We start from the raw sequence: 16,460 nt of genomic DNA, 5'->3' as shown, positions 1-16,460 counted from the left end.
AATTGATCTCATAAATATGTGGTATGTACACACACACACACACACACACACGCACACACATGCACACACACAATGGAAAATTATTCAGCCATGAGAAAGAAGGAAATCCTGACGTTTGTGACAACACAGATGAACCTTGAGGGCATTATGCTAAGTGAAATAAGTCAGGGAAAGACAAATACTGTATGATCTCACTTATACATAGAATCTTAAAAAGCCAAACTCATAGAAACAGAGAGTAGAATGGTGGTTACCAGGGGCTGGGGAGCAGAGGAAATGGGGGAGATGTTGGTATAATTGTCCATTTAGAAAGGCTAATTATGTAGTGTGATGTATGTGTTAACATTGTGGTCATAATCATATTGCAATATATAAGTCTGTCAAATTAACAAGTTGTACACTTTAAATTCATACAATGTTATATGTCAAATATATCTCAATAAAGTAGGAAAGAAAACTTTAAAAGTGGTGTTTCTTCTGTTTTACCTCCCATATTTACTTAGTGCTAACAACTACCTAAGGTTCATGTGGAACCCAGGAATATACTCTCTTGTGTAATTTCTTGGATAGTATAGGAACTACGTTTGGAATGTGTTAGACATCTACAAAATAAAGGTCCAGGGTGTACTATTTTAGAGAGAGAAGGCAAAATCTTATTTGAGGGGGAAATGACAAGAAAGAAGAAAAAGCATGCTCTGTGAATGAAGGAAAAAGAAAAACCAACTACAGTCACAATCTCTGTTTAACTTTCCATTTGCCCCAAGGTTGTTTTCTTTTCAAGTTTAAAGGAGTTGTTTTATGTCTGGGCAGATTTGTGCTGAATAAACATTCTTCTCTCCAGAGAAGGGCCCTGTGTCAAATGACATTAAAAAGAAATTGCTCTGCCTTTATGTTCAAGCTTTCCCAAAGTTCATGCATTGCTCAAAACTCAAATATTAGTGGAAGTAGATATGGAATCTAGAAAAAAGGGCACCTGAGGGGAACTTCACCCCAACACTTGACCATTCACCACCCTGAAGGCACATCCACTGAATCACAAGTCAGGACATACGCTCTGAGCCAGATGCCCAGAGTAGTTGCTAGAGGAACCTTAAGCAGTGCAGGGGCAATGGCCATCTAGGTTGCCCAGAATTACCCTTGGAACTTAGCATCTGACTGTAAAAGGATCACTTATTCATTTAAAGAACTTAAAACCTTAATTTCTATGATAAGTAAGCCAAATACTTACAATGGCTTTAAATGATGTCAAGAATATTTTTAATACAACTAGGATCTGTGTTTAAGAGAGCAATTTAATTCTACAAACAGTACCTCCTATCTGTTTGACTCTGTGGTGCTCCATTATTTTATCTTTCAACTACACACATGAGGAACATGAGCCATCACCATGAGTAATAGTGACTTACTAAAGGAAATTATTCTTAATGAGGGGTAGGTAGGTGTGGGAGATACATAGCAAAATATCTGAAAGTTGAACCACCAATGGTTTGAAAACAAATACCCAAATGAATTCGGAAATCACTGGCTTTAGTTTTAACCTGAACCAATCACAGCCTTTCTATTATAGCTGAAACACATAGAGAATACATGTTCTCCCTGGATGTTAATAAACAAAGATTATGTGTCAGTCTGGCCACTCCTGTTTTAAATAAAGCAGAGAATATTAGAGTTTTGGCAGAGAAAATATTTATAAAAAAAATAACGCCATAGTGCTTAGTTGATGGAGATAAGAACAGGTTGAAATTAAAACCAGATGACTTTTAATGGACATTAATGTACTTTTAAAATTTTAAATATGTCTGGGTTCTCTTTCTTAAGGTCATTAAGATGTCAAGGAATCACTCATAATAATGATGGTGGGATCTCAAGGAAAATAATGTCTTCATCAGGTTCTACTGAAGGCCACCCTATTTGCTGGCCAATACCTATGTGAAGACAGGAGTTCCAGGAAGAGTCATTGGGCTCAATATGCATCTGCTGTTTAAACCCCTACTAAGGAGTAAAGCCCATCATTTCACATTTAGAGACTATCCTTCAAAAGTAATTAGCCTTAGGAGAGGAGGTGGAGATGTCTTAAGTTTGTACTAAATTTTAAATTGCAGAGACTTCTTTGCAGCAAGTTTTGATTAGGGAGACACAACTCTGAGTGACTAAAAGCAGGCAGGAGAAGGAACTTCTGCAAAGTAGGGCACCTGCACCGTAATGTTTATAGCAACAGTGTCCACAATAGCCAAACTGTGGAAAGAGCCCAGATGTTCATCAGCAGATGAATGGATAAAAAAAGTGATCATATATATATATATATATATATATATATATATTCCATCATATGATATTCTTCTAGGAATATTCCTCTAGGAATACCCTAGGAATTCCTTAGGGTTCCTCTAGCAACCACTCTGGGCATCTGGTTCAGAGCATATGTCCTGACTTGTGATTCAGTGGATGTGCCTTCATGGTGGTGAATGGTCAAGTGTTGGGGTGAAGTTGCCCTCAGGTGCCCTTTTTTCTAGATTTCATATCTACTTCCACTAATATTTGAGTTTTGAGCAATGCATGAACTTTGGGAAAGCTTGAACATAAAGGCAGAGCAATTTCTTCTTAATGTCATTTGACACAGGGTCCTTCTCTGGAGAGAGAAGAATGTTTATTCAGCACAAATTTGCCTCTCTCTCTCTCTCTCTCTGTCTCTATGTCTCTCTTTCTCTGTCTGTCTGTCTCTCTCTCTATCTATATATATGTATATATATGATGGAATATTACTCATCCATCAAAAATTGAAATCTTTCCATTTGCAGTGATGTGGATGGAACTAGAGGGTTATTATGCTAGGCAAAATAAGTCAGTCAGAGAAAGACAATTATCATATGCTTTCAATCATGTATGGAATTTAAGAAATAAAACAGGATCATGGGAGGAGGGAGGGAAAAATAAAACAAGACAAAACCAGAGAGGAAGCACCTCAGTGGCTCAGTCTGTTAAGCATCTGCCTTTGGTTCAGGTCATGATCCTAGGGTCCTGGGATTGAACCCCATGTCAGGCTCCCTGTTCAGCTGAGAGCCTGCTTTTCCCTCTCCATCAGCTTGCCACTTCCCCTGCTTGTGTGCACTCTCTCTGTGAAATAAATAAAACCTTAAAAAAAAAGACAAAATAAGAGAAGGAGACAAACCATAAGAGACTCTTAACCTTAGGAAACAAAATTAGGGTTGTTTAATGTGGGGTGAGAAGATGGGGTAACTGGGTGATGGATGTTAAGGAGGGCATGTGATGTAATGAGCACTGGCTGTTATACACAACTGATGAATCACTGAACTTACCTCTGAAACTAATAATGCACTATATATTAATTAATTAAATGTAAATTAAATTAAAAACAAAATAGGGTATGCAAAAAGGGAAGTTTAGGGCACATTATATCCAGCACTGGATTTATTTGAGCTTATAGGCTTGGAGGGTTAAAAATGAAATTAAATAATCATGTTTATTGTGTATTTTTCCTGTATGATCTTCTAACTTAGGGGACTTTAAGCTTAGTAATCTTAAAAATAAAATACTTATATATGACTTTAGATTCACTAAGTGGCCAATAAAATGTGTGTCTCATAATTCAGAATTAGGAAGTCTATGTAGTTAATTCAGAAAGAGCTATTTCTTTCCAAAGATTAATAGTGCTTATGATGTTTCTAGAGATCAGCAATTTCTGGATTCATTCTATGTTCAATTTATGACATCTTGAAACTAGTTGACTCCTTCAACTAGGTTTAGCTAATCTCCATTCATGATTACAGGAAACTTTTAAAGATATTAACAATACCCCTGGCTCTGTCTAGATCTAATTTGCTTAGTTATGGCTTCAATTTTGTTTCCCACATGAAGATTATTCCCAAGTCTTTTTTCCCCAATTTCCTCAATTCCTTTAGAACATCAGGCAACCTAAATTTCCTTCAGGGCAATGGTTCTTAACCTCGGGTGATTTTGCTCCTCAGGGAGTATTTGCCAGTGGCTGGAGACATTTTTGGTTATCACAGCCTGGGGAAGATGCTACTGCTTGTAATGATTAAAGGCTAAGGATGCTGCTAAGCATCCTATAATGCACAAGACAGCCCCATGCAATACAGAACTATCTGGCAATAAAGTGCTGATGTTGAGAAATACTGCTTTAAGGAGTCCTTTTCCTCAAGGTATACATGCAGTCTTGGCTAGGGCTGGAGCTCAAAATTTGTCTATTCACACCCAACACTACAGAAATACAAAGAATTATAAGACAATATCATGAAAAATTATATGCCAACAAATAGGACAGCCTAGAACAAGTGGGTAAATTCCTAGAAACATATAATCTTCCAAAACTGAATCAGGAAGAAATATAAAATTTGAAAAGGCTGATTACTATTAATGAAATTGAATCACTAATCAAAAAAAAAAAAAAAATCCTCCCAACAAACAAAAGTCCAGGACCAGATGGTTTCACAGGTGATTTCCACTAAGCATTTGAAGACGAGTTAATACCTGCTCTTAAACTACTCCAAAAAAAAAAAAAAAAAAAAAAAAGGAAGAAGGAAAATTTCCAAATTCATTCTGAGGCCAGCACTACCCTGATATCAAAACCAGACAAAGTCACTATGAAAAAAGAAAACTCTGGTGAACACAGATCCAAACACCCTCAACAAAATATTAGCAAACCAAATTAAACAATATACTAAATCGAATATTCACCATGGTGCAGTGAGATTTACTCCACACATGCAAGGGTGCTTCAATATTCACAAATCAGTCAGTGTGATATATCACAATAGGAGGAAGGAGAAAAACTGTATCATACCAACAGATGCAGAAAACATCTGACAAAGTACAACATCCATTTATGATTAAAAACTCAACAAAGTGGGTTTAGGGTTTACATACTTCAACGTGACAAAGATTATATGTGAAAAACCTGTAGCTGACATCATACTCAATGGTGAAAGCTTTTCCTCTTAGATCAGGAACAAGAGAAGTATGTTTTCTCTTACCATTTTTATTCAACACTGTACTTGAAGTCCTAGCTGCAGCAATCAGACAAGAAAAAAATAAGACATCTAAATTGGTAAGGGAGGGACGCCTGGGTGGCTCAGTTGGTTGGACGACTGCCTTCGGCTCAGGTCATGATCCCGGAGTCCCGGGATCGAGTCCCGCATCGGGCTCCCAGCTCCATGGGGAGTCTGCTTCTCCCTCTGACCTTCTCCTCGCTCATGCTCTCTCTCACTGTCTCTCTCTCAAATAAATAAAAAAAAAAAATAAAATAAATAAATTGGTAAGGGAAAAGTAAAACTGTCACTATTTGCAAATGACAGGTCCTATATATAGGAAACTCTGAAGATTTCCATAAAAAACTGTTAGAACTAATAAATGAATTTGGCAAAGTTCAGGATACAAAATAGTGTATGGAAGTCTGTTGTATTTCAGTAAACTATTAACAAAATAACAGAAAGAGAAATTAAGAAAACAATCCCATTAACAGTTGCACCAAAAAGCATTAAATATTTAGGAATAAACTTAACCAAAGAGGTGAAAGAAATGTGCTGTGCAAACTATAAACCACAGATGAAAGAAATTAAACATGACATAAATAAATGGAAAGATATACCATTCTTAAGGACTGGAAGAATTAATACTGTTAAAATATCCATATTACCCAAGGTAATCTACAGATTCAATGCAATCCCTATCAAAATACAGAAAACATTTTTCACAGAACCAAAACAAATAAACCTAAAATTTGCATGGAACCACAAAAGAAACTGAATAGTCAAAGAAATCTTGAGAAGGAAGAACAATGCTAGAAATAATCCAAGATTTCAAGATATACTACAAAGCTAGAGTAGTCAAGTAGTCAAGGCAGCATGGTACATGCATGAAAGTAGAAACATACATCAATGGCACAGAATGGAGAGCCCAGAAATAAATCAATACATATATGACCAATTCATCTATAACAGAGGAGACAAGAATATACAATGGGGTAAAAATAGTCTATTAAATAAAAGGTGTTGGGAAAACTGGACAGTTACATGGAAAAGAATAAAAACTGGACTATTTTCTTATACCACACACAAAAATACACAAAATTGGATTAAAGAACTAAATGTAAGACCTGAAACCATATAAAACTCCTAAAAGAAAATATAGGCAGTAATCTCTTGGACATCAGCCCTAGCAAAATATTTATGGGTGTGTCCCCTCAGGCTAGGAAAATAGAACAAACAAAAAAGCAAAAACTTACTTCACAGCAAAAGAAATCATCAAAAGAAAAAGGAAACTTCATGAGTGGGAGAAGGTATTTGCAAATGATATATACCATAAGAAGTTAATATACAAAATACAGAAAGAGTATATAGAACTCAACACCAAAACAACAACAACAACAAACAAACTATATGATTAATAAATGGGTAGAGGACTTGAATAGACATTTTTCTGAAGAAGACATCCAGATGGCCAACAAACACATGAAAAGATGCTTGAGATCACTAATCATCAAGGAAATACAAATCAAAACCACAGTAAGATATCACTTCACATCAGTCAGAATGGCTAATAACAAAAAGACAAGAAATAAACATTGGTGACGGTATAGAGAAAAGGTAACCCTTGTACACTATTGGTGGGAATATAAATCAGTGAAACCACTGGAAATCAATATGAAATTTTCTCAAAAAATTAAAAATAGAAATACCATATTGTCTAATAATTCCACTACTGGGTATTTACCCAAAGAAAACAAAAACACAAATTAGAAAAGATATATGCATCCTTATGTTTATTACAGTGTTATTTATAATAGCAAAGATATGGATGTAACCCAGGTATCTATTGATATGTGAATGGATAAAGATGTGGTAGGTAGATATCTATCTATCTATATAAATGGCATATTCCTCAGGCATAAAAACAAATGAGATCTTGTCATTTGTGACAACATGGCTGAAACTAGAAGGTATTATACTAAGTGAAATAAGTCAAAGACATATATATGATTTCATTCATATATGGAATCTATAAAACTTAACAAACTCTTATATACAGAGAACAAACTGGTGATTGCCGGAAGGGTGTGGGGTAGGAGATGGCTGAAATAAATAAAGGAGATTTTAAAAATTGTGCATTCAGCCTCTCTTTCCTGGAATTTTGAATCTTGATCAAAGTGACACAATGACAAAGAACAAGATATAACAGTGCAAAACAAAAAGAAACACAAAACGTTGGTATAAATTCAATTTGTTGATGGGATCAAGAAGAGATCGTTGTGTAGTCTTTTTTGCTTATACATCTAGACCTGGTCTGGTTGCTTTTCTCTCTAAACTTAGTTCCTCAGACATACTGTCCATCCTTGAGATATCCTTCTGATAAATTCCCTTTTTACTTAAATTTGCAAAAATGTGTTTCTGTTCTTTGCAACCGAAGGATACTATGGAAAGCATCTGACTTTAGAGAAATAATATCATATGAAAATTAATTTTGAGATTGTGATTATTTGTTACAAAATGTCAGACACTATCTTAATTTCTGAGTTATACTTGTCTTCCAGGAGCATAAAAATCTAGTTAGGGAGATTAGACATACCCATCTAAAGTGAAGTTTAATTTGTAGTCAAAGTGGTGTATGCTATGAACCAAATAAGTGGTTCAAAGAAATAGTAAATGTTTTAGTATTCCATTTTCCATCAAACCAGAGATAGTAAAGGTTAGCTTGGGCTTTTTTTCAGGGAGGTTTTCTGGAAAAAGGAGGACTAGATTTTAGAGGTTGGATAAGACTTGGGATGGCAAAAACCAAGGTAAAGTTCTTTTTTTTTTTTTTTAGATATTTTTAATTTATTTGACAGAGGAAGAGAGATCACAAGTAGGCAGAGAGGCAGGCAGAAAAAGGAGGGGAAGCAGGCTCCCTGCTGAGCAGACAGCCCGAAGCGGGGCTCGATCCCAGGACCCTGAGCTGAAGCCAGAGGCTTAACCCACTGAGCCACCCAGGTGCCCCCCCACGGTAAAGTTCTTAGAGAAGCATTGTGGCCACGGTGAAATCAGATAAAACTCACTTGAGATCTCTGCTTTACAATCCAAAACTGCTTGACTTTAGGAAAGTTATTTGTAAAATGTAGTAAATGCCTTAGAACAAAGCTTAACACAGGGTAGATGCCAAATTAATAATTATGGGAACTGTTATTTGTTTTCAAGCTTAGGGAAAGTGTTTAAGCCAAGATGCAGAGTTGGAAATTAATGCAATGTGTTAAGGGGCAAATGAGGAAAGTAATTTGAACCTCTCATTGATAAAGTAGAAGAGGGGTAAAAAGACAGGAAGGTTTTTAAAAAACCTATACTTGGCTTTCTTTATAGTCCCAGATGACAGTTTCAGATTTTATCCTCTGTAAATATAGGAAACATTGGTAGATTTTTCAGTCGTTAAATGTTCTGATGAAAATAGTGATTTTAGAATGTCATTTCAGTGTTGGTGTGTTGAATGGATTTGGAGGGATCCATTTCATTAACCTTAACATACACATTCCATAATGGCTTCATTCATAGAAACTAATGAGTTACTTTATGATCCTAGCGTGTTCATACACTTAATGTCCTTTGCATATAGTTATACTACTTCCTCCCACTTGGTTCTCTGGCAAGTCTATTTAAACAAACAATTTAACAATAAAAGAGGACAATGAAACTTATAACAGTATGTAGCACTTAGGCTATATAGTCAACTAAACCGATTTTTTCAATCAAACAACTAATTCTATTGATTTTTTTATACTGTGTTCATTGAAATTGTCTGATCATTTCAGTCCAACCAATTAATTGTACATGTATACACAAACTTTACTTATAATAGAAAAAAGAGAGCTAATTCTCCTCAGGAAAGTTAGTGTCAAATGCATAAAACTTAGCTCTATGAAGAAGCAGGCAGAAACAGTAATAGTTTCATTAGCACATTAAGACTACTGTCATGGTATAATCAGTAGAGCAATTACATTTAAGGATAATTAAACATAAGCAGCTATAGAGGGAAATGCAGGGGAGGAGTGAAACATTAGTACCAAACTGCATTGCTTGCTCTCCTTGTTTCAGCCAAAACTTGAAGCTTGAGCAGCAAATTCAAAGACTAGCACAGACCCAAAATTAGTCCCTGTAGTGGTCCTGGATAAGTTTTCTAATAAAATTGTAAATCTTCACTCTGGTTTAGGGGCCTGGGTATTGACAGTTCTCCCCTTTCATTTCTCAAATAGTAACTTAATTTCAAATGATATTTTTAAAGAGAATAAAGAAATGAACTTGTCTGTCCATGGCAGCTTCTCTACCTAATCTGCAAATGCTGTAATTACACTGGGTGCTGATAGATTTGTCTCTGAGCTGGTGGTCAGGATCCAGATGAACTGCTGCAGTTGCTGTTTTATCATCACAAATGTCCTGCACTTCTTGGCAATTCCCAGTCCTAGACATGATATTAGAATTTAATGAGGCTCCACACCCATATATCCCACTGGGATGTGTTAAGGTAAATGTAAATTCATCCCCTTTCATTCATGGGTTTAGGGAAAAAATGTATGTGTGTGGAATGTCCTACAGGAATCATGTCTCTGTTGACTGTTTGCCACCAAGCCACTCCCACTGGCCTAGGAACCTTGGGTTAGTGTGTAGTCAAAGAGGCTAAAACCATTCATTCAGTATTGAGCATTTGTACCTGTCTTCTGCCTACAACTTAAATGCCTCCTTGCAGTTCTGTAAATGGGGGTTTTTGGTCACAAGGGGGCACCAAATGAGACAATGTAAGCTTCGTTTAGCTTCATCTCTAAATTGGCCATAATTGTAGCTAGCTGTCTTCCTTAATTTCCAAGGTCATTATGTAGATCACATGCGCTAATGTGTCTGAAAACACTTTTTGAAAATTATGAACCGCCTATAAATGTAAGGCATTTAAAATTATCATTTCTATTAATAAATTGACATTTATTATCAGTAATTGACACTTAACAATAATGAAATCAGGCTAAATATATCCATAGTCCATAGCAGAAGGTAAGGATGAGGGACAACAATGACTCCAAATTCATGTCCTGATAAGGATTGAACAAGATATTCATCTTTGAATACAGATGTAGTGAAAAGAAGGGCCATCTGTACCCCAATGTTCATAGCCACAATGGCCACAGTCGCCAAACTGTGGAAAGAACCAATATGCCCTATAACAGATGAATGGATAAAGAAGAAATGGTCCATATATACTATGGAGTCTTATGCCTCCATCAGAAAGGATGAATACCCAACTTTTGTATCAACATGGACAGGCCTGGAAGAGATTATGCTGAGTGAAATAAGTCAAGCAGAGAGAGTCAATTATCATATGGTTTCACTTATTTGTGGAGCATAAGGAATTACACAGTGGACATGGGGAGATGAAGAGAAGTGAGTTGGGGGAAATTGGAGGGGGAGATGAACCACGAGAGACTGTGGACTCTGAGAAACAAACTGAGGGTTTTGGAGGAGAGGGGGGTGAGAGGTTGGGTGAGCCTGGTGGTGGGTATTAAGGAGGGCATGTATTGCATGTAGCACTGGGTGTGATGCATAAACAATGAATTCTGGAACACTGAAAAGAAATTAAAAAAAATAAAAATTTAAAGAAGATATTCATCTTTGAGCATGGAATATATTTTTTTACGATTTTATTTATTTGGCAGAGAGAGAGTACAAGCAGGGAAAGCGACAGGAAGAGATGTGTAAAGCAAATTGAGAATAATTCTACAAAGAAATCAAAATTATTTTTAATAAATTGTATGTGGCTAGATTTTAATTTTAATTTTATTAATGTTTGAATACACAATACATTCATGTTGTTCAAAATGTAGAAAAAGTGTATAGTGAAAATTAAATTTTCCTCTCCCTGACCATACTGTCCTTACCCTCTCTACCATTCTTCAGCCACCCAGTTCCTTTCTTCAGAGGATATCATTGTTATCAGTTTTACATGTATCCATTCAGAAATATTCCATACTTAAACATTTTTATATGTGCATACAGATGGGTACATAGCACACACATATAGCTTTCTTTTTACACAAAAGATAGTATGCTGTGCACACTGTTGAACAGTATATCTTAGAGATCTTCGTATAACAGATGTACAGATTTATCTAATATTTTAAACATCTGCATCATAATATATCATTATATGAAAGCACCATATTATTTAATACTGTCTTATGGATGGATATTTTGGTTGTTTTCAATATTTTGCTATTACAAACAGTAGCAAACAACAACAAAATCAAATACCTTCTATGGCTGGATTTTAAATTCAAATACTTAAATTTTGTTTTAATTATATCCTTTATGTTTCAAATAATATTTTAATATCAGATTGTTAAGGGTAACTGAAATATTTAAGGAATGAAAATATAGATATTATATTTGTGTGTTTGTCCACATGCTCAAATCAGCTCATAGCAACAAGTGCATTCCTTAATCCCCACCATCTATTTCACCCATCCCCACACCCACCTCCCTTCTGGTAGCCATCAGTTTGTTCTCTATAGTTAAGAGTCTGTTTCTTAGTTTGCCTCCCTCTCTCTTTTTTCCCTCTTTGTTCATTTGTTTTGTTTCTTAAATTCCACATATGAGTGAAATCATATGGTATTTGTCTTTCTCCAACTGATTTGTTTTGCTTAGCATAATACTCTCTAGCTCCATCCATGTTGTTGTAAATGCCATGATTTCAGTCTTTTTTATGGCTGAGTAATATTTGTGTGTGTGTGTGTGCACGCACGTGCACACATACACAGGCATGTATTCATTCATCAGTTGATGGACACTCAGGCTGTTTCCATAGTTTGGCTATTGTAGATAATGCTGGGGTAAACACTAGGGTATATGTATCCCTTTGAATTACTATTTTTGTATGTTTTGGGTAACCACCCAGTAGTGCAATTGCTGGATCATAAGATAGTTCTTTTGCTTCTTAAGTTTATTTATTTCTTTAAGTAATCTCTACATCCAATGTGGGGCTCAAATCCTTGACCCCAAGATCAAAAGTCACCTGCTCCCCTGAGTGAGCCAACCAGGTGCCCCAGGTTTTTTCATTTTTAATTTTTTGAGGAGCCTCCATACTGTTTTCCAGAGTGGCTGCACCAATTTGCATTCCCACCAACAGTGCAAGAGAGTTCCCCTTTTTCCACATCCTTGCCAGCTCCTCTTGTTTCTTGTATTGTTGATTTTAGCCATTCTGACAGCTGTGAGGTGACATATCATTACAGTTTTGATTTGTATTTCTGTGATGATGAGTGATGTTGAGCACCTTTTCATGTGTCTGTTGGCCATTTGGATGTCTGCTTTGCAAAATTGTCTATTCATGTCTTCTGCCCATTTTTAATTAGATTATTTGGGTTTTTTTGGGTGTTGAGTTTTTTAAGTTCTTTATATATTTTGGATACTAACCCGTTATCAGATCTGTCATTTTAAAATATCTTCTCTATTCTGGAGGCCGCCTTTTAGTTCTTTTGATTATTTCCTTTGCTACACAGAAGCTTTTTATTTTGATGAAATCCCAATAGTTTATTTTTTTTCCCCTTGCCTCGGGATACATATCTACTAAGAAGTTACTTTGGCTGATATCACAAAGGTTACTACCTGTGTTCTCCTCTAGGATTTTGATGGTTTCCTCTTTCACATTTAAGTCTTTCATCCATTTTAAACTTATTTTTTTGTACAGGGTAATAAAGTCCAGTTTTCATTCTTTTGCATGTTGCTGTCCAGTTTTCCCAACACTATGTGTTAAGTCTTTCTTTTTCACATTGGATAGTCTTTCCTGCTTTATTGAAGGTTAATTGATGATATAGATGTGGGCTTATTTCTGGGTTTTCTATTCTGTTCTGTTGACCCATGTGTCTATTTTTGTACCAAGTTAGATGAAATATATTTGATTGAATAAGGACAAGATGTATTGTATTCCATCAGTAAAAATTAGTTGGAAAAATAAGAAAAAATCACTAAAATTTTCTCATTTCAAGCAATTTGTATATCAGAAAGATAAAGCTGATGCAATATAGAGCTCTTTTCTAAATGAATTTCTAAGTATGTATGTTTATTATCAACAACTATTTTGGGCATCTCAACAAATTTATATATTCCCTTATCTTATCTGTCATCTGATAAGCTTATGTTTCTTTTTCTCTTCTAAATAACCTTATAAATATGAGATGAACTTTTCTCATGTCAGCACAGAATTCCTATGCCAGCTGATTAATCATGGTTTAATGATCTCTTACATGCCCAGCTCTATTCTATGTCTCCTGTGAATTACAAAGACATATAAAACTTATCCCTTTAATAGGTAAGAGTCCAGTTGGACAGTTGAAGCAAGACATAAATATGGGAATAGTTTAAAAGAATTCAGGACATAAATAAAGATTGATACAAGGGTTGTCATAAACCATTTTGTATCTGTGTGCCAAGTGCTCTCATTTCTTTCTTCCAGGTGCCTCTCAAATTTGCCTTTTTAAAAATTTTCCCAGACTCTACCATTAATGACTTTTCATCCCCTTTCACCCCCGCCCTGCACTACTGTGTTATTACTGAATACTCTAAGCTGTTTTTGTTCTCCTCCAACCCATCCTATATAGGAAGCCAATCATCTTTAGATAGCACTTCCCTTGAGTCTTTTGTTGCTATAGTTCCAGGAATCTACAATGTTCTTATAGTTACTACATCATGTCCAAATTCCTCTGCATATTTCTCAGGATCCACCAGAATTAAGTTCCATCCTATCTTTTTTTCATTTCTAATTACTCTACATCATGAGCAACTTGCTCTTTACTCTACCCCACCCAGCTCCTTCTCACCAGATCATTTTCTTCTAGTCACATTATGTTCTAAGTTCTACCTCTTTTCCTTGGTTTGTGTTTCCTTTCCTTCATTTCTTCTTCCTTACTCTCTACATTTCCAAATCTTTCCCATTCTTTAAGGTTTATGTGAAGACCCATTTCCTTCAGGAAACTTTCCCCAACTCTGCCAGCCAATATTGACCTCGCCTCTCCTCATTCCTTTACCACATATAGTCTTATGGCTCAAAAGCTACAGTTTTTCACTAGATGGTAGTCTTTGTTCTATTATCTGTTTATTTTGATGGGCTAACTTTGGTTCATAGTCCTAGATTATAAATTGAGGGTAAATATGAAGACTTTACTTCCTTTTCCCTTAGCACTTAGCACAGGACTTGGTGGACAAAAGATGTTCAATCAACATTTTTAATCGTTATCCTAATGAAATATCAGTGTTATATGTTTCAGAGACTGAGTGGGGAATTGGGCAAGATTCAGAGGTGTAGAAGGTTCAATCCACCAGAAATGTCTATTAGGGTTGTATTTTATTAAGAATATTTGGTACCATAAAGTACATATGGAGATTTAATATTTACCTGATTTTACTTGAAGAGATTAGGCTGAGTGAAATAAGCAGAAAGAGTCAAGTATCATGGTTTCACTTACTTATGGAGCATAAGGAATAACATGGAGGACATTGGGAGAAGGAGAGGAGAAGTGAGTTGGGGGCAATCGGAGGGGGAGACAAACCATGAGAGACTGTAGACTCTGATAAACAAACTGAGGGTTTGGGAGGGGAAGGGGGTGGGAAGTTGGATGAGCCTGGTGGTGGGTATTAAGGAGGGCACATATTGCATGTAGCACTGGGTGTGGTGCATAAAAAATGAATTTTGGATCACTGAAAAAAATTAAATAAATAAATCTATATTTATTTATACTTACAAGCTTATAAAATTACTCAAAGTAGTCCATTTGTTTGATCTTGTTTGAAAGTGTAGCTATTGAAATGGCCTATTTACAGTGAATCAATGGTGCTCTAAATATGCTGGAAAATGGATATTGTGTGGATAGAGTAACAACTCAAGTAAGAACACTATCTAATAAATGTTTACACACCATCAAGTCTACAAACATTAAATATCATCCATTATAGAATCTTTCTTATCTTGTAATTTATCTCAGTTTTCCCATTACTTTCTTTCACTTTCTCTTCCAGCTTTACTCACAGACAAGCCTCCCAAGCCATTGTTCCCCATGGAGAATAAGCCAAGTGTTATAGATGTCCAGCTGGGTAAGTCCCCTTCTGGGAATAATAGATCCTAAACTTGTTCTCTGCTAACAGATGGGGGAAGATTGCATGAACCAGGAAAGGTTTATTGCCACTGTTATTACATGCAAATCAATTTGTGTCTGCTCATTTATAAGCCTTGGGTTCAGTGAAATAGCAGTTAAAGGAAATGAGTTTGTATTGCATCAGGGAATTGTAATACTAAGTGGTTACACTAGGTATTAAGTGTGCTATAGGATAGAGCTTTTTAACTCTGTGATTGATAGAGACATAGATGTCATGCATTGGTGATTGGTACAAAAGACTTTTCATGTTTGTCGGCCAAAATTTTCATTTAGTGAACATTAACTCCTGGAGAACAGCAATTTTTAAAATAAAAGAGCCCCTCAGTACAATCCTTAAAATGATGTGATAATTTTATTCCCAATGGCAGAATCCAGGGCTGTTTAAAACTTGTATTTAGGTTGAGGTCCTGAATATTTATGAATCATAGAGTGTTGGTAAAAGTAACAAGATGTTTTATTGGTGCTAATGTTTTTTACAGACTCAAATAAGGACACAAGGTGTTGAGCCTTCCTTTTGAGTCTGTACCAGTAATCGGTATGTTTTAAGAACTGTGAGCTTGAGATTCAAAAGACTGTTAGTATCTCTTCCACACCACAGCCTTTACTCTAAACCATGTACTTCAATATTTGTGAGCTTTTACCTACCTTGGGTTTCATTCTATTCTTCAATTCTCAGAATTTCTTCAGTTTGAAGCAAGAGAAGTGAGCAAATATGCCAGAAATGCATTAGGTTTATTTTGGGTATATGATTTATTGAAATCTGTGACCGTAGCGGTACCTACCAATTGTATAGCCAAGGAAGATGAATTGCCCCAATATTTCACCTACTTTGGAAGATGTTTTACTTAACTTTTGATCTTTCCAATACAATTTGGACTGTTAGAGGCTTACTTCTACCTTGAGAATAGATGAGAGAAAATTACATTCCTAAGAATTTGTTTATATTTCCAAAAGGAAATATAGCACATTGTAGGTAATGTAGCCCACCAGTGTGAAGTACCAAAGTTAAGTATTTTAAAATAAACAAACAAAAGAAAAGAAACATGTTAGTAATGGATTGTGGAAATAGTGAATATTTTGTAGCTAATGTTGATGTATTAGGGTATGGTTATCCCCCTGCCACCACTTCTATTATTTCGTATTACATTTTGTTATAGCCAAATCTAGATGTGCAGACACATACCCTCGGTAATTTTTGCTTACATCTTTCCACCAATACTGGGATGAAAATACCTCAAGTCGAACTCTGTAGTTTGCCAGCAATTACATG

General features: G+C 35.7%; 1 protein-coding gene across 3 annotated transcripts in view; it reads left to right on the top strand.

The window, feature by feature from the left end:
• IL1RAPL2 (interleukin 1 receptor accessory protein like 2) overlaps window positions 1-16,460 on the top strand; it is a 1,206,855-nt gene that overhangs the window by 846,589 nt on the left and 343,806 nt on the right. For all 3 annotated transcript variants that reach the window (XM_047716403.1, XM_047716406.1, XM_047716404.1), the window contains exon 5: window positions 15,054-15,128. In XM_047716403.1, the coding sequence (XP_047572359.1) occupies window positions 15,054-15,128 (75 nt within the window). The remainder of the gene's footprint in view (window positions 1-15,053; window positions 15,129-16,460) is intronic.

The sequence above is a fragment of the Lutra lutra genome, chromosome X, assembly GCF_902655055.1.
Source record: "Lutra lutra chromosome X, mLutLut1.2, whole genome shotgun sequence".
Taxonomy (NCBI): Eukaryota; Metazoa; Chordata; class Mammalia; order Carnivora; family Mustelidae; genus Lutra; species Lutra lutra.
The sequence above is the reverse complement of the archived record's forward strand: the minus strand, read 5'-3'. Positions and strand labels throughout refer to the sequence as shown.